Genomic DNA, 18275 nt, shown 5'->3' with positions numbered 1-18275 from the left:
GGACGTGGATGTGGACAGCTCGTCTGGTAACGTGGAGGGAGGCAATCGTGCACGCGAGCGCGTGAGAGGCCAACGAGGCAGGTAACAGGTAGCAAGTAGGGGATATGACGGACGTGACAGTAGCAGGAACTGCGTGGGCAGAGTGGAAAGAGCGACAACCGCAGGCGCCGCAATGCCTTCCTCGCCTTAACGTCTCATTTGCCATGGCCATCGTCTCTGCACCCAAGTTCCGGGGATGTTTTCCTCTTCGCACTTTGCCAACCAACCTAAGGTTCTTCTTGCCTTAATAATACCGAGCTGCTTGCCTGCATATCCGCTGTTGGCCAAAGGGCGAGTGAGGTACGAATGTTCTTGAGGTAGGTAGGGAAAAGGAAAAGGAAAAGATAGCCAATTGAGGTGGAGGGCATGTACAGACACTGGGCGAGGTACATGCCATCGTGCCTACCTACCTAGCCAGACCCCCGACCCCCGTCCCAGGCCAGACCCAACAATGGAAGCCAGCCAGCCCCGGCCGGCCGGCTGTTTGAACGTCAACGTCGTCAACCCAGTTTTTTCGTCGTGAGTGAAGTTAATTGAGCCTGCTGCCACATCGCCCTCCGACCTGGCCACACACTGACGACTTCCGACACGCTGGGGACCAACATTGGATTTATTTGCCCATAGATCGGGGTGCCGATGGCAAGACATGAGGTCGGGGCAAGGTGTCTGATGTCCGATGAAGGCAAGGCAAGGCAGGGTTTGTATGCACGGAGGACCCAGTCAAGGTACGTCAATACCTCGCCCAGCAAGCGAGCGAGCGGGAGACGGCGAGACAGCGAGACGGCGACAGAATCAGAAACAGAGCGATTGAGCAGAACAGGTGAGCGCGCCATCAGGAGGGGCAACGGGTCTGGACGCTGGAGGCACCGTATACACGCGCATCCTCGCTTTACACTTTCCCTCCATCATTTCTGTCCTTCCCTCTTTGCAGTCCTCTCAGTAGTCGTGGCCATGTGGTCAATGACAGGAGACGAAAGCGAAAGGCTAGACACATGGTGCTGCTGCCGCCTTCACGCAGACAATCCAAACATGCGGTCGGCCAGAGGGGAAAGGGACATCCATTGCCTGCGTCGGATGTGTCAGGGCAATCCCCCCCAACTCCCACAAAGAGCGCATGGCGGCGATCTGATAGAAGGAGAACAGAGGTGAGATGGACATGGGGGTGTGTGGTTGGATTCTGCGGCGTTGGCAACCTTGGGGTGAGGTGTGAGGTCGACGGGCCCTTGGTCTGGTGCGAGAGTGATGACTGTGGGAGCGGGTACAGAGGTACAGAGTGGGTCTGGTATCATGCAGGTTGCATCGATGTATCGTTACCACAGGCTACGGTGAGATTTGGGTGTGGCTGGAAGTACCGCATCCTGACCTGCAGCAGATCGATACCTCACGCGCAGCCCCACAGCAGGAGAAGGAAAAAAGAGAGAGAAAGAGAGAGAGAGCGCGGGCCTGGCTGCTGTTTTTCTGCTATTCCTTCAACTGCTGCCGCCGCCGCCTCTGAGGCCCAGACGGGACTGGAGAAGCATTGCCTTGGCTTAACATTGGTCTGTTGTTGATAGGCCGGTACGTACCGGACACCTCAGGTACTTGACCCATACTTTACCTTACCTGCCACTGCCAGACCTGACGCTGCCATGCAGCGCGGTGCGGTGCGGCAGCGGTTGAAATAGTCGCCTTAGCAGGAGCCACAATATGCGGCAGCAAAGCAGAAGAGCACCCCAGCAGAGCCCGGAGTCATGGGCGCGGCAAGGCAAGACAGCACAGGGCAGAGCCAGGAAGACAGCTGATGAGCTAAAGCGAAGGTGAAGAGACAGGCCGATCGGGGCCGGGCCAGGTGCAGCCAGAGACAGGGAGGCATGGACAGAGTCGCTGAGTAGAGAGTAAGGTAGAGAGCAGAGAGCAGACAGCAGAGAGAGAGATATGCAGCGGTGCAGCAGTGCGGTGCGGGTGCTGGCCCTTGTCATTGTCCTGGTCCCTGGTCTTGGTCCATCCAATTCTGGTCGTGGTCGTGGTCCTGGGAGCTGGGAGCTGGGAGCTGGGAGTGGGAATCGGAGCTGGTAGTAGTATCCGTAGTAGTAATGTGGTGAGTGGTGTACATATGGCAATGGAAGGCAAGGTAAGGTAATGTAGGTAGCTGGTATTGGCTGGAGCGAGCGAGCGCGACCTTCGTCGACGTTTCCCGTCCACGGCCGCGGTCACGGCCGCACGTCTTGGTTCCTTTCCATCCATCCTTACCTACCTTGCCTACCTTGCCTTACCTTTACTTCTCCATACCTACCTTTTACCTCTTTCTACCTCTACCTCTGACGCAGTACCTTGCCTCTTCCTGGCCTTGCCTTGCCTTGCCGTGAGGTACCTTGCCTGCCTTCCCACACCTCCACGCCGGCACCGTACTTTCCTTGCCTTAGCATTTGTCTTCCGCTTGTCTGGACCCGGCCCCGTCTTCCTCTTCTCCTTCCATCTTTCCACACATCACTTCCTCCCTGCCCATCTTCACCACCTTCAAACTCAACCCAATTCACCCAGCTTCACCTCTCCCTGGTCGCGCCGCCTTCCATCTTGACGCTCGGCTGTCATTTTCTTCCGCTCACAGCCCATCGTCCTCTCACAACACATACTCACCCTTCCCTTTTCCTGTTCTACAGATTACACTCACACTCACTCTCGTCCACACGCATACATCCCATCCACACAAGCATACGCATCCATATCCCACACTCACCCGCACCCGCCCTCTTTGGCTTCGCTGTCTACCTGCAGGACTTGGTCATATCCAAACATTGTCATCATTTGAATATCACAATACCCTCCTGCTCGAGTCTGTCTCCGACTCGTAGCCGTCTCATGGGCCCCATCTGGTTTCCGTCGCCCGTCGCGTTGCATCACTAGCTGTCGACTACTCTTTCGATCGGTCGTCATATGGCTCGGAGCCTCCCCTTCGTTTCTCCAGAGACGAGCTTCGACCTGTCGGCCCTCTTGCTTGTACCTTTTTTGCGGGAAGGGCCCCGACTATCTTCAACCTGCCTTCTGCCATCGCGCAGCTAGCCACAAGAACAATGGCGCAGAAAACACAAAATGCCAGCAGTTCTGAGGACCAATCTGCCAGCGCCACCCCATCCGCTCAAGACGCCTCGGATTCCGCGCAACCTTCGACGTCGGGCGCATCAACCTCCAAGGCATCCTCCGCCGCCCAGAAGGCGAATCTGACTGAGCTTGACGCTGCTCTGCGCAACTCATCTCAACCCATGGCCAAGTCATCATCATCTGGCTCAGACCTTGCTGCCAAGGACGCCGCCATGGAGGCGGCCAACCCCTACGGAACGCGCTCGCGGAATCGCACTGGATCTTCGCGCCCCAACTACGCCGAAGACAGAGACATCGACGTTGACATGTACGACGACTTCCCCGAAAAGAAGGATCAGGAGTCCAAAAAATCGGCGCGTCACAGTAACGTGTCAGCGACTTCCGCACAGGAGCCTCCGCGTTCCAACGGCCCATCCCGCAAAGCTCTCACATCCGACGACACCAAGGCCGTCTCCTCACAAAATGGTGCCAAGGATCCGCAGCCCGCCGCCAATCCAGCTCCGACGGCACAAACATCCAGCTCATCGGCGACGACGCAGCCCACCAAAAAGCGCAAGGCCACTTCTCAAGCTGCATCACAGGCACAGGCAGCGCCGTCCGCCGCTGCATCGCGAAAAGCCGCGTCAGGTCCCTATGCCAGCTCATATGCAGAGACGAACATGCTCAGTTTCGAGAGTTGTGGCGCGAACCCCAAGGATGGAAAGTTGGTGGCGGATGACGGGACTGTACTAGCACCAAATGGTAAGACACCAACAAACCACACACCCATCCTTGTGCGCATTTGGTTTTTTTTTCGGGAGGGTGGCATGCTGATCCGCATCACAGACAACGTCTACCTCGTGTGTGAGCCCCCAGGCGAGCCTTACTACCTAGGCCGCATCATGGAGTTTCTCCACGCGCAGAATGACAACACCAAGCCGGTGGATGCACTTCGCATCAATTGGTTCTACAGACCAAAGGACATTGGAAAAAAGGTCAACGACACTCGCTTGGTGTTTGCGACGATGCATTCCGACATCAGTCCTCTGACGGCATTGCGAGGCAAATGCCATATCAAGCATAAGGCTGAAATTCCCAACATGGACGAGTACCGGAAAAAGTCAGATTGTTTCTGGTATGAGAAGCTGTACGACCGCTACATCCAGAAGAATTACGACCTCATCCCCACGTCCACCATCGTGAACGTCCCCGAAAGGGTGAAGAAAGTGTTGGACGAGCGCTGGAAATTCGTTATTGTGGAGCAGGGCCGCGGAAAAGAGTTCACTAGCGCGGTGAAGTCCTGCAAGCGATGCAGCGGCTACTGTGCAAGGTTGGTCCACCCACTTCGCCGTTTGAGTCCGAGAGAGGGACCTGGGGTCACTAACAGTGCAACAGCAATGACTCGGTCGACTGTGCTGTGTGTAAGAAGACATATCACATGAATTGTGTCAGGCCACCGCTGTTGAAGAAGCCCTCAAGAGGTTTCGCCTGGTCTTGTGCTGCATGCAGCCGCGCGCAGGAGCGCAAGTTGGAGGCTCGCCACACGCCAAATCTGCTGGATCCCGCCGGCGACGACGACGATGATTTGTATGATGATGATGACGATGAAATGCAAATCGACACCGAGCGAACCAGTCTCGCCGACGACGACGAGCACCGCACCGGCACGGCTGAGCAGATTTACCAAGCGAGTCTTTGGCCTTGGCGATATCTTGGAATGCACTGCAAGCCTGAGGATGCACTGGATTACGATGATCGCATTTACCCACGCGCCAGCACCCGCATTGGCCCGAAGCATCAAGCCAACGTTCTCCCCTGGCCTGGTCAGCCCGTGCAGTATCAGAAGCCTCTGGAGACTAGGAGGCAGGGCAAGAAGGGACCTAATCTCTCCAAGGAAGCCCAGGCAAAATTGGAGGAAGAGAAGCTCAAACGCGAAAATCGGCCGAAGTGGGTGCAAGACGAACCCCCCGGCTATGTGGCGAGAGGAGAGGATCTCGACAGTGATGACCCGAATGCGACGTCCACGCGGATTTGGATGCCTCCTGCGGATACGGAAGCCAACCAGGGCTGGGAAGATAAGCTGGACAAGTACATGGAAAAGGCTGAAGAGCAGGCACCCAAGTTCAATCTTCCCAAGAACTCCACTAACCTGCACGATGTGGCCCTGGAGACGTATTTCAACAGCGGCTACAATTCGGACCGAGCCCTCAAACTATTTGCAGAGACCGACAAATCAGCCTTCAAGGAGCCCGACCTGACCGCTACTGAGCAGAAGAGGTTCGAAGAGGGTGTGAGTAAGTATGGATCTGAGCTCTATCTGGTTAAGCGACACGTCAAGTCTGTTTCGCCAGGCACGATCGTCCGTTACTACTACACGTGGAAAAAGACGCCTCAGGGCAAACAAATTTGGGGCAATTTCCAGAACAGGAAGAGCAAGAAGGAGGCCAAAAGGGCGGAACAGGCTGCGAGCAAACTGCAGGACGACATTGCCGACGACGCTGACGATTCAGCCTTCGACGCCGAAAAGGCCCAGACCAAGAAGAAGGGCTTCTGTTGCAAATTTTGTCACACAAAGTATTCCCGACAATGGAGGAGAGCTCCGAACGCTTCCGGAACGCCAGTCACTGAGACTGGAGGCAAATCCTCAAACAAGGACAAGGGCGGCCAGTACATCCAGGCACTTTGCCGCAGGTGCGCGGAGCTGTGGCGGCGCTATGCCATCCAGTGGGAGGACGTCGATGAGGTTGCGAAGAAGATCGCGCAAGCCGGTGGTAAAGCCTGGAAGAAGCGCCAAGACGAGGAGTTACTCAAGGAGCTCGAGGCCGCCAAGGAAATGCACACCTACTGGAACACGCCGCCGCCCGTCAACACCCCAGAGCCACCTGCAGCCGCCGTTGCCGCACCCTCCAGCGAGCCGCCACGCAAGAAGCTCAAGGGAGCCGCCCCCGACCGAGACTCAGAGCCATTGGCGTCCGACTCTGCACCCAGCCACCCGAAGAAGAAGGAGAAGGCTGCCGAGAAGCCTGCGCCCCCGCCAGCTCCCGAGATCCCTAAGGCGCGGACCATGCCTTGCGCGATTTGCAACCAACTAGAGCCATTGGGAGATCAGCATCTGTCTTGCAAGGAATGTCGCTTGACGGTCCATCGCAACTGCTATGGTGTTGTTGACAATAGGAATCCTGGTAAATGGGCTTGTGATATGTGCGTCAATGACAAGAATCCTCAAATCTCTATTGTAAGTCATACTGCCTACTTGCCAGAAGTCTGCATGATATTGACTCCCAACAGCAATACAAGTGTGTTCTGTGCCCTATTGAGCATACAGAACATGACTTTGTTGAGCCGCCCAAGATCTCTACCTCAAAGAAGAAGTCAGAGAAAGAAAAGGAGCGGGAGAGGCTTGAACGTGAACAAGCACAGAAAACTGCCGACTACTACCGAAAGAAGCAGGAGGAAACGAACCGACCAGTGAACCCTCGGGAGCCCCTCAAGCGCACCGCCGACAACAACTGGGTGCATGTCACCTGCGCTGTCTGGACCCCTGAAGTCAAGTTTGGCAACGCCAAGGCTCTTAGTCCCTCTGAGGGCATTCCTTCTATTCCTCGCGTGAGGTATGATGAAGTCTGCAAGGCCTGTAGCCACAAAGGAGGTGCCTGTGTTGCCTGCCACAACTGTCACAATCCTGGTATGGTTCTGAAGCCCCTTGTCTGATGAGCTTGTCTAACAACCGCCTCATAGTTCATGTTGAATGCGCTCGCCAGCAGGGCTACCTCCTTGGATTTGACATTACGCCCGTTAAGGGGTCCCGCAGAGACCAGTTCAACCTGGTGACTATTAACGGCGAAAGCGGTGTCCTGTCCGCGACAGTTTGGTGCAAGGACCATGTTCCAACAAAGTCCATCGTCCACCGAATGCACGACATTGTCAACGAGGATGGGCTCAATGCCCTGCAGCTCTACGTCCAAAGCTACAAGCAGGCGGATCTCACTCTGACTGGTACTGTTCGGAAGGCCAACCTGATGACAAATGCTGCGAAGATGGGCAGTGTGCCTGTCACTCCGGGTGCTCGACGAGCCTCAACCACAACTCTCCCAGTTAATGGTGTTTCCCACCAAGCAAACAGCGAGACAGCCCACGATCACCAGGCTGGAGAGAAGATCTGCATTACTTGCGGTATTGATGTCAGCCTCAAGTGGTGGCCCATTGAGAATTCTGACGAGCGAGAGCTTACCAATGGCCACTATGGAAGTCTCGGATCGGAGGCTCAAAAGTTCGTGGAGCAAAGAAAGTTCCAATGCCACAAGTGTCGTAAGGCCAAGCGGAAGCCCAATCCCCATCCACCGAAGGATCCTTCTCCCGTCGTTGAAGCTGCACGAGTGGTGCCTCCGCCCCTCCCAGTGGTTCCGCCACATCATGCTCTTGCTGCACCCCCACCGGCTTTGAGAAGCCCTCCCACGACCGGCCCAGAGGCTAGAGCGCGCAGTCTCTCGGCATACGCCTGGGTGGCCCCGGCACCAGCTCCGGTTGTTGCTGCCGCCGCTGCCGCCAATGTCCCGGTACAGCCTCCGCCCCCGCCCCCGCCCCCGCCTCCGTCTGCACCTGTCTCCCAGCCCGCAGGACATCCCCCGGCGGCTCCTACAGCGCCACCACCGGTCCAGGCCCCGGCACCTCCTCCCATACCGCCACCAGCGACTCACCAGCCTTCTGGCCCGTATGGCCATCCACCTCCGGGGCCAAGATACGACTGGCATGGTCGCGCTCCTCAACACAACTCGCCGCCTCAGCGACATCCGCCTTTTCAACCTCTGTCTACTCTGCGCCCGCCCCCGATGGCCGTACCACAGACGCACCCTCCATTGCCAACGGGTGTTCCAAATGGGCACATGGGCCAGCCAGCGCCACACGGAATGCCGCCTTCTCCTCTCATGGCAGGCCCTATTACTCACGGACCGCCGTATATGCACCCTTACCGGCAGGACGCTCATGCGCCACCCCATGGAATTCCCAACGGCGGACCGCCCCAAAGAGGCCCCGACTCATTTTCGCGAGGACTGTTGCCCCAACGAGCGCCGTACGCCAGTAGCCCTCCGGGACATGACGCGGGAGGCCCTCTGAGAACTCCGGGCATGCGGCCAACGAACGAGCCTCCCCGGCCGGCGGGCGCAAGCACGAGTCCTTCATTGCGCAATTTGCTTTCTTAGGCGACGATCACGATCAAATCAATTTCAGGAGTCTTGTCGGCCAATCAAGCATTTTGAGACGGGCCAGGCGTTGGAAGATGGCCTGTATTGGTCTTTTAGGAAATCAACGGTAACGCGTCTAGCCTGGGTTGTCTGTGTAGAAGATGCAAAGATGCTCTTGCTCTTGCGGGCCGGAAGTGTGATGATAGCAAGTGACTGAGACCACGGGAATATATGGGTGGCACAATTAATCCCGTGAAGCACTTTTTGTTAGATATGGTTGAATAGAAGCGGCAAATGATATCAATATTGAATCCGCATTCAAGAAGCCCCAAGCTGTCCTACACAAAGTGACGTTGATCGAATGTATTTGCAAGCCACACCAGACTTACTCCTCGCCAATATCCTCGTTCCTGTCTGCGTCAGCCTACCCGGTCCTATCATGCTAGGGCTTGGATGAACTCTTACCATACTTCAGGCTTCTCGGCGATAAACTTGTCCATAAGAGCCTTGCATTCTGCGTTATCGACGACTACGACCTCCACTCCACGTTGCTTGAGATACTCCTCGCCGCCGAGGAAAGTCTTGTTCTCGCCGATGACAACGCGAGAAATGCCATAGAGGAGGCAGGCGCCGGTGCCTAAAATTGATGTGAGGAACTCGGATGTTCACGGCAGTGTTGTGAGAGTTATAGACTTACACATGTCGCAGGGCGAGAGTGTCGTATACATTGTGCTTCCTAGCGCAAGTCAGTGTCTATGCAGGAGACGGAGTCGGAGATGGTCTTGAAAAATGCTCACCCTTGTATGTCTTGCCTGGCAAACGGCCAGAGTTGAAGAGAGCGTCCGTCTCGCCCTTGGAAGTGATTTTTTGTCTAGTACTGGAACATTGGACCAAATAGGAGGTTTCGACTTACATGGTGGATTGCAGAGCCCATCTGGACACGGCGGTTGTGGCCCCGGCCGAGAAGCTTACCATCCGCGGAAACCAGGGCTGCTCCGATCTTGATGGTCGATCCCGTCAGTCTACCAGTCCATGAAATGCTGCGTCGCTCTGACACTGTCATTTCTCGGTACGTACGGGAACACCGCCTTCGGAGGCGCCAATCTTGGCCTCCTCGATCGCGATGGCGAGACCCTCTGCGTCGTTCATTGTGGCTGGCGGCTGCGGTCGCGTTGGAAGGTGGCGTTCGAGTTAGGTTGGAAATATGAGGGAGGTGGGGGCGGGGTATGTAGTTTTGAAAAAGTTGCGCGTATCACGTTTTGATTTTCAGTAAACCACGGTGAACACTTGCAGAGCTATGCCCGAGGTCTCCTTTTCTTTTTGAGAGGTTAATGATATTTCTATGGGACTGGACGCTAAAAGGGGGGTTTTCCTGCTAAGGAGTTGGATGATGGAGACGGGTTTGCCGGCGGAGATAGTGAGGGTATCTGGGGATATCCTTATCAGCGGGTCCACTTGGGTCGATTGAGGAGGTTCTGCCGCAAGAAAGAGACTATGGGAGAGTTATCAATCAAGGTATCAATGATGGCTGAGGCCGTTTTGTATATTTAAATATTGAATATATAGAGACATCCTGTTCTTTGATGTGCTGCTATGTCTTGATTTTCATGTATTGGGCGACGTAAGTTTTGCTTTGTCACCAACTCCAACTTGAAATTTGGCCGAGCGACTACTATCGCATGTTGAACGAGTTATCGAAAGCCTCCTGCCGTCCAAATGTACGCTCTTTTTTGCTGAAATTAAATGATGAATACGCAAGCGCGGCTCTATAGTGGTCTTTCCCATCCAACAGGCTATCAGTCAGCTATCCCTCTCTTTTTCTTATAAGACAGTGCTTCGTAGAGAGTTCTCTCTTCACATCATACCCTCTATCACCTAACTCATCAAGTCTTCAACTCAGAAGGCAAGCCAGTACCAGATTTACAGACCTAAAACGACTTCGCAGATCGGATCTAGCACAACCACAAGATGGAAGACGACTGCCACCCCTCGAGACATCATGATCGGCTAGCATTTCTTGCGCTAACCAGCAAAATTCGGGACTGGGCGCAGGTCCACGACCATGCTGTGCCTCATCTACTGACACCAGAGGATCACCGTCTCATCAGAGCATGCGACAGAGTTGACCCCCACGAGTTGGCTCTCACCAAGTGGAAGCCAGGCCCGGCAGCCACAGACCGCATGGTGCGAAGGCGATACCGAATCACGATCGTGGCAACAGGCAAATGCGTATTCGAAGTATGCCCCAAGTGGCACCGCTTCATCAAGCCTGCTGTTTGTCAGTGGCGGGAAACAGCAAGGCAGATCTTGCCGGAGCTTTTCGAGGCCGAAAGACCAACCCCAAAAGACGGCGTTGGCGATGGAAACCATGTGCAGAGCACCGCAGACAAGGCTTCACGAAACAGAGATAGCCACCGAAGGGGTAGCGACGCTGACAACATGGCTAAGTGCGTCTCATCCGACTCTTGCGCGGAAGCGAAAAGCTCGAGAGAGAGTCTGAAAAGCAGCCAGAGTGAGAAAAGAGAGCAACGTGATGCTAGTCGCAACGCTGACTACGACTACACATATGCAGGCAATGCAGCCAAGCAGGGGCAGCGCGCCAAGAATGACAACGGCAATGACGGACCATCGGTAAAGACCAGAGCTCATGTTCCACGGAAGGGAAAGAGCGATGCACGACCGCGAGCCAAAGCAAGGGTCAAGGCAGCCCGCAGCCTCACGTCGCCCCGATTCATGACCTCGTTTGAGCCTTATCGAGACTCGACCGCCGAAGGTCGGGCCAGGAAGCTGACAATGACCCCAGCCCAGGCCAAGGCACATGTTGAGCAATGCGCGAGCTCAACTCCCGAACATCAGACAACGAAGCTCAGCAAGGCAGCTTTCTGGGCCAAAGCCTCTCGCAGACCATCAGATGACATGATAACGGGTGGGCCCGCCAGCCGGGCCGAGTTTGCTCAGATCCAAACGCGGAAGAAGAGATTGAAGCGTGCGAGGAAGTCAGGGCGACTTGAGCAGGAGAAGAGGGTGCAAAAGGCAAAAGCGCTGAAAAAGAAGGTCGCGATGAAGTTTGCATAAACTCTGGCGAGGGGCTCAGTTCTGAGGGGGAGGGGGGATGCCTTGGGTGGAGCGAGACCGTTGGAGATCAACAGATTGCGGTAACAATGTCACTCGGGAACCAATTTCTCCCGAAGCTTGCATCGGCGTTTATCTAAAGTAAACTCGTATATCAAAATTTGGTGGGGCCGTTTCGAGATCATCTCAAGGAGGAAAGACATTGGATACGCCCGAAGATCAGCCCGATGTAGCCACGTGATGACGCATGTGATCCGATGTCCTTCCCTCAGGAACCTCAGGAACGGGAGGTGTCGAGAAGCCAAGCTGGCTGGGCGGCCAAGAGGCCAAAAATGCAGTGAAGACGACTGGGCTGGGCATGTCTTCTCCGCCGCCCAGGTTTGGGTGGGCCGTGCACCGTCCCCCTGGCGAATCACCAATAAGGGGCTCGGGACGCGGTGAGGTTGACAAGACCGGGGGGTAGTTCCACTCCTTCGTCCTGGCCGTAGCAATCGTAAATAGCATCCCGATCATCAGAGGTCTCGTCTACCTAGCAGGCGGATGTCCACTGAGAGAGAGCTAGCCCGAGATACACCAGAGACTCTGGAGAAAAAGTGAGAGACAGAGTGTGTGTGGGAGTGTGAAAGAGCCCCATCCCCGCCGACACGGGGGCCAAACGAGCCACTGGAATGACCGTAGACGGGACCCAATGTAAAAGGCCCCAGCAGGCAGGCATCACTTTGATCGATGATGGGCGGCCCTTTCCTTTTGGGCTCTGTCCTCCGCCCAGTTTCCCCTCTTTGGGGGCATGCTCAATAGAGGGGATACGGGAAAAGGAAGGAAGCACGACGCCCTCATAAGGTTCCCGACTAGGGGTAAGGTATCTCAGATCACGAGATGGGATGTGGGCTTGACCATGCGCCATTCAAAAATTTGTGGTTGTCTTCTGCATCCCGTATCTGTAGAGTTCCGAGCGAAAGCCTGCCCTGTTGATTCATATTGGATTATTCCGTGTCGTAACTCGCGGCCCGTAATAAGTAAGACGTCCCTCTCGTCGTCGACGGCACAAGACAGCATCTCTGAAGAACCCAAAAGGTGCATCGAGACGTCGATCCCTGTATTAGCGCCCTACGGCAGTGAGGAGTAATTAGCATGCCTTCCTTGCACCTTCTACCTCCAATCTGCACCCGAAGAGAAAAAAAGACGAGGAAAAAATAAAATTAAAAAACCGGTAGAGAGACAAACTCACCTCCCATTTCCGTCCCGTGTGCCCCTGCCTTTGCGTTGCTTTCCTCGCCTTACCTTCCCGCCCGTCTGTCTACCTAAGTACTTGCCTCTGCATCTGCCTTACGCCGTACCGTCTATACTTTTGTCTCGGCCGTTACCTGTACACAACCACACGGCCAGGGCACGGCAAGGCACAGCAGAAAGTTGGTGCACCGCCATCATCCTTTTTTATTTCGTCTCTTGAAGCAGTGGTCGGAGGCAAGAGCAGACCGAAGTACCTATCTTAGGTAAGAAAGGCACCTTCATTTTTTATGCTCCTACCCCGTCCTATCTCTCTCCCCCCATCGCCTGCCCACTCAGAGCAGGTCCCCTCCCGGCTGCTACGTATCCCAAGGCAGGTAGGTAATTAAGGTGCCTTGGGTTCGGATAGGATAGCAGAGAAGGTTCCGTCGCTGGTCACTAGTCCTTGGTAAGGCCCATTGGTCCCTTCCTAGACGGCACCACTGTGCACAGCCGGGTTTGGGATTTGCCCAAGTTTTGGGTGCAGCCGATCGAGCCCACACTAAATCTCCCTACGGCCAGCAACGAACGCCTCACAACAAAACCATTCTCGCGCCTTCGCCCACACTGCTTTGATCGCCTTGAACCGGCCCCTTTTCTCCTTCGCTCAGCTTCAGCTGGTGCTGTTTCTGACCTCCCGCCTCCCGTCTGCCTCCTGGGTTCTACCTGGGCTGCCCGAGGTGCCTACTGCACTTACACACTCTTGCACCTGCGCCTGCACCTGCGCCTGCGCCTAAACCCGCATCTGCACCAGCCGCCGCCGCCGCTGCAACTTGCTTGCTTGCACTTGTCCCCCTCTCTCTGTCTCCCCCGCGATTGACAACACACGCATACCTTACCCAACGCATACTGCCCAGTCGCCGTCGCTTCAGACAGGACCTTGTTGTTTCCTCATCCTACCTTTTATCTTAATTTTTCTTCCTCAAGTTCCTCATCGCCCGCCTTTTCTCCCATTCCTTCTTCTTCTTCTGGGTGGCTGCTCCTTCCCCCATTCGTCTGCGTTGTCGTTGTGGTTCCTTCCCGTCTTGGGCGCTGATTTCAGCTCCAAAACAACGACGCCGTGCTCCACTGCCCACTGCCTGCCGCCCACTGCCACAAGCCAGGTGCAGCAGCCAGCCCACGGTACGCGGTCCCCTCACCAAGTGCCTTCCTTGCCTTGCACACCGCGCAGCATCTACCTGCCCTGCCGCTGGTCTTCGGATACAGCCCGTAACGACCTAACCACAACCACAACCTGACCTCAGCGACCCTAACCTGGTCTCCATCCCCCGACCCTCACCACCTGCACCCACGCCCTCAGCAAAGTAGGCGCGGTGCTCTTCTTACCTATTACCTTACCTTCTTAGGCTCAGGTCACCCTCACCCTGACCCAACCCCGACCCCGTCCCCGACTTCGAGTCCTTGCCTCGATCGACTCACCTCCCAAAATTCAATCCCGACCACCACTCTCACTCTCCCACATCCGTCATCTTTTTCTTCAGCCCGGTGCCCAGCGACGTGGCCTGCCGTCGTCACCCAGTCACGCGAGTAGCTGCCGACCATTCATTACCCGACTTATTTAGTATTGCTCAGCACCGTACCGCCGCCGTGCGACGACAACCCGACTCCTTCAATTCGACGCCCCAATACATACCCATCTCCTCAACAACGACCCCGGCCAATCTACGGTCCAGCTGATGCCGACCGATAATTTCCTGCCAATTCCCAAGTCCGACACTCGAGGCTGACGGGCCGCTTTCAATCCACGACGCCCTGCCAGCTGAGAGTCCCGAATTCGAACACACCATCAGCCTGCACACACCGACACACCACTTCACCATGGCGTCGGATTACGATCATGCGGCGCCCGACGACCGCCTGCATGCCCACCCCGCCGCCCCAATGGAACCCGCGTACCCTGGCGAGAGAGGATGGCAGAACGGAGGACGCAGAACTCCCGACAACAGCAATTATCGCAACCAGCAGCCTTCACGCTCCCCTGGTCCCAGAACCCCTGGAAGAGAGGGCGACCCGAGACAGAGCCGCGAACGCAGCAGATCCAAGGGAAGAGGTGGTGCACGATCAGCTAGCGGTCAACAGAGAATCTGCAAAAAGTGTGGAGAGCCTCTCACCGGTCAATTCGTGCGCGCACTGGATGGAACCTTTCATCTGGACTGCTTCAAGTGTCGAGTACGCCCTGAGACCCTCCCCCTTTAACCGTTCTGGCCCCTTCTAACACCCTTGCCCTTCCAGGACTGCGGCCAGATTGTTGCCTCCAAGTTCTTCCCCGTCGACGACGAGAATGGCGAGGGTCAATACCCGTTGTGCGAGACAGACTACTTCCGCAGGCTTGGTCTCCTCTGCTACAAGTGCGGAGGGGCTCTGCGTGGCTCTTACATCACAGCACTCGACCGCAAGTACCATGTCGACCATTTCACATGCTCAATGTGTCCCACAGTCTTCGGCGCTCAAGATAGTTACTATGAGCACGATGGCCATGTCTACTGTCACTACCACTACTCCACGCAGTTCGCGCAACGATGCAACGGCTGCCAGACTGCCATTCTCAAGCAGTTTGTGGAGATCTTCAGAAACGGTCAGAACCAGCACTGGCATCCCGAGTGCTACATGATTCACAAGTTTTGGAATGTACGACTTACACAGCCGAGCGAAACCCCCGAGATACCCCAGGAGAGCGATGACCCCGCCACGCGCGAAATCATTAGGCAGGAGGAAGAGCGCATGGAGGAGAAAGTCTACCGCATCTGGAGTGTCCTGTCCACCTTCGAGGAGTCGTCCGCCGCTTGCATCTCCGACATGCTTCTGCACGTTAGCAATGGCGCCTACGTCGACGGCGTGCTCGTCGCGAAGAAGTTCATCTGGCACGTCGAAATTCTGTTCCAGTCCGCCGATCGTCTGGACCTGTCCATGGACGAATTGAAGCTGAAAGGTTTGTTACTCTGGCGTACGTCTTGCGGGTTTTGCTAACTGGCCAGAAATAGGGTTGTCGTACGGCCGTGAAGCCAAGCTTCTTTGCAAGAAGATAGTGTCTTTCTTTTCTCTGCTGTCCAAGACCCAGGACACGGGAGCACGGAAGCTTGGCGTCACCCAGGAGCTTCTGTCCCTCGTCACAGGTCTCGCCCACTACCTCAAGCTCCTCATCCGCATTTGTCTCCAGGGAGCGCTCCGCCTTGAGAAGGAGTCTAAGAGCTCCGACGGCATTTACCAATTCCTAGATGACCTTAATGAGCTGGACACTGTGAAGAGTGACGACAACACCTTGCAGGCTATCACCGGTAACTCTCGGCTCTCAGCCAAGGACTCGGACCACTGTGCGCTCTGCAACAAGTCAGTCGAGGATGAGTGTGCGAAGAACTCAGAGAGACGGTGGCATATTGCCTGTGTGGGCTGCAAAAGCTGCAACAAGGAGCTCGGCCGCAAACTGGAGGAGGCGCGCTACAACGCATTCGACAACTCGATCTGGTGCACCAACTGTGTCGGCATCAACAGCGACGACATGCCACCTTTTGAGCATGTCACAAAGTTGCAGCAGTACGTTTTCCTTCTCAAGGTGGCGCTCGCAAGGTTGTTGGACATTCTCCGAAGCAGCGGTGCCCTGCCTCGGCAGAACGATGACCAGAACATGGATGGGTACGGACCAGGCGAGGGCCCTCGAACTCTTGCCCCAGGCGAGGCACCCTACCTCAACTCTGACAACCGCTCCAAATCATACGCTGGAGATCAAAGAGAGCACAACCGCGAGTCTTCTTACGAGAACACGCTGAACGACGTTCGCCGCTTGAGGAGTACTCGTCTCGACAAGCACTTATCATCTAGCTTCAGAAAGGCCCGAACCTCGCGCATTATGGATGGCCCCGAGGGACGCAGCGTCCGCCCTGGATCTGCCGGCGAGGACCTTGGACGAGGCGATGGAGGCTTTTCGATCGTCGAAGACCGCGGCCCAAACGACGAAGGAACCACGGATAAGATGTTCAACCACCAGGACGCCCTGACCCTGGACGACATCCCCAGAATTGTCGCGGCTGAGCAAGTCAAGGAGCAGCAGAACAAGCCTGGCCGCCAGGAGCTTTTTCGATCGCCCGCAACTGACCCCATGGGTCACCAGAGATCGCAGTCTGCGGGCAGAGAGGCCGAGATCCGCGCAGGTGACCCTTTGCCCCAGCGATTGGGAAGGAAGTACTTTTCGGAACTTTCGGGCCTAGAGTACTTCATTGTCCGTCACTTGGCGGTCCTGACCCTCCATCCCGCGGTCGAGAACGAGTTTACTCTGGACGAGCTCTTAAGTTTCATCGAGTCGAGGAAGCAGCCCACGTTCTGGAAGAACTTGGGTAAGGCGTTCAAGAACGACAGGCCAAAGAATGCCAAGAAGAAGGGCATCTTCGGAGTGCCTCTGGAGATTATCATTGAGAAGGACGGTGCCGAGTCGACGGATGGTGTGGGACCTGGAGCTCTCAAAATCCCTGCCATCATTGATGATATCATCAGCTCCATGAGAAAGATGGACCTTTCGGTCGAGGGTGTTTTCAGGAAGAACGGCAACATCAAGAAGCTCACTGAACTTGTGGAGAGGATTGACCGCGAGGGTTGCGATAACATCAGCTTCATGGACCAGCCTGTTGTCCAAGTCGCTGCGTTGCTGAAGCGCTACCTGCGTGAGCTGCCCGACCCCCTCATGACATTTAAGCTTCAACGTCTTTGGATCGTTGTTGCCAAGATTCAGGATGACGCCAAGAGAAAGCAGTATCTTCATCTCATCTGCTGTCTGCTCCCCAAGGTCCACAGGGACTCCTTGGAGATTCTGTTCTGCTTCCTCAAGTGGGCTGGATCTTTCCATCAGGTCGATGAAGAGGCTGGTTCGAGAATGGACATCAAGAACCTGGCGACTGTTATCGCGCCCAACATCCTCTACAGCAGTAACAAAGCTCCTGCTCTGGACAGCGATCCAATGTTCGCTATTGTTGCTGTACAAGACATGATCACTTACATTGAGGAGATGTGCCTGGTATGTTCCACACTCACACGCTTGTTTCAGCATCACTAACTAATATTGCGTTATAGGTTCCCGACGAGCTCATGGATCTAGTGAATGATCCCTTCGTGTTTGGCTCCGGAAACGGTGCTGATCTGAGCACCAAGGATATCCTGAAGCGCTACCAGGACCGCATTGGCCAGAGACCAGGATTGGGCGAAGTCAATGAGGTCTTCAACAGACCGGACAACTCCACTCGCCCACCTCCCCGACGAGTTGAGACGGACCCCGCTCTGTGGCAACAGCAAGAGAGCAGTGTCCGCCCTGTACAGGACCCTCTGCCTACCATGGTCCTGCCTTACCATCCTCACCCCAACGCCAACATACCTCCTCAAAGGTGGCGGCCACATGAAGAGAACGGTCACCCCTCACCCTATGCCAACCAGCCTGAACACTCTGATACCGAGGGCCCAACTGATGCACAGAAGCGTGAATGGCGCAACTCTGCTGCTTGGGGACGGCAGAACGGTGGTGTGGGAGTTGGTGGACATACATAGCCCTGTTAGGTCACAAAGGTGGCAGGCTGTGCACACATACACACAACGAAGTGTGCTGCTATCCATTCGCATGCACTGCTTCATATGCATTCTATCGGGATTGCAATTTGGGTTTTGAGAGTCACATACATA

The 18275-nt window shown here is 55.6% G+C and overlaps 3 protein-coding genes across 3 annotated transcripts; 2 read left to right on the top strand and 1 right to left on the bottom strand.

Moving 5' to 3' along the window:
* Nucleotides 1–3089: 3089 nt before the first annotated feature.
* Nucleotides 3090–8211, top strand: COL26b_000942 (uncharacterized protein; the record flags this gene model as incomplete). Its single annotated transcript, XM_053173904.1, has 6 exons — nucleotides 3090–3858; nucleotides 3943–4426; nucleotides 4492–6331; nucleotides 6385–6702; nucleotides 6861–7652; nucleotides 7786–8211. The coding sequence occupies 6 exons, from the start codon at nucleotides 3090–3092 to the stop codon at nucleotides 8209–8211; spliced, it is 4629 nt and encodes a 1542-aa protein (XP_053042021.1).
* Nucleotides 8212–8664: 453 nt separating this feature from the next.
* On the bottom strand, nucleotides 8665–9428 carry COL26b_000941 (uncharacterized protein; the record flags this gene model as incomplete). The annotated part of the gene is made up of 5 exons (XM_053173903.1): nucleotides 8665–8689; nucleotides 8745–8916; nucleotides 9077–9131; nucleotides 9193–9279; nucleotides 9357–9428. The coding sequence occupies 5 exons, from the start codon at nucleotides 9426–9428 to the stop codon at nucleotides 8665–8667; spliced, it is 411 nt and encodes a 136-aa protein (XP_053042020.1).
* A 5007-nt stretch (nucleotides 9429–14435) lies between these two features.
* Nucleotides 14436–18143, top strand: COL26b_000940 (uncharacterized protein; the record flags this gene model as incomplete). The annotated part of the gene is made up of 4 exons (XM_053173902.1): nucleotides 14436–14786; nucleotides 14850–15546; nucleotides 15599–17619; nucleotides 17676–18143. The coding sequence occupies 4 exons, from the start codon at nucleotides 14436–14438 to the stop codon at nucleotides 18141–18143; spliced, it is 3537 nt and encodes a 1178-aa protein (XP_053042019.1).
* Nucleotides 18144–18275: the final 132 nt, after the last annotated feature.

The sequence above is a fragment of the Colletotrichum chrysophilum genome (genome assembly GCF_026319265.1).
Source record: "Colletotrichum chrysophilum strain AFK26 chromosome Unknown scaffold_4, whole genome shotgun sequence".
In the NCBI taxonomy this organism is placed as follows: domain Eukaryota; kingdom Fungi; phylum Ascomycota; class Sordariomycetes; order Glomerellales; family Glomerellaceae; genus Colletotrichum; species Colletotrichum chrysophilum.
Note: the sequence above shows the minus strand (reverse complement) of the source record. Positions and strands in the feature narration are given on the sequence as shown.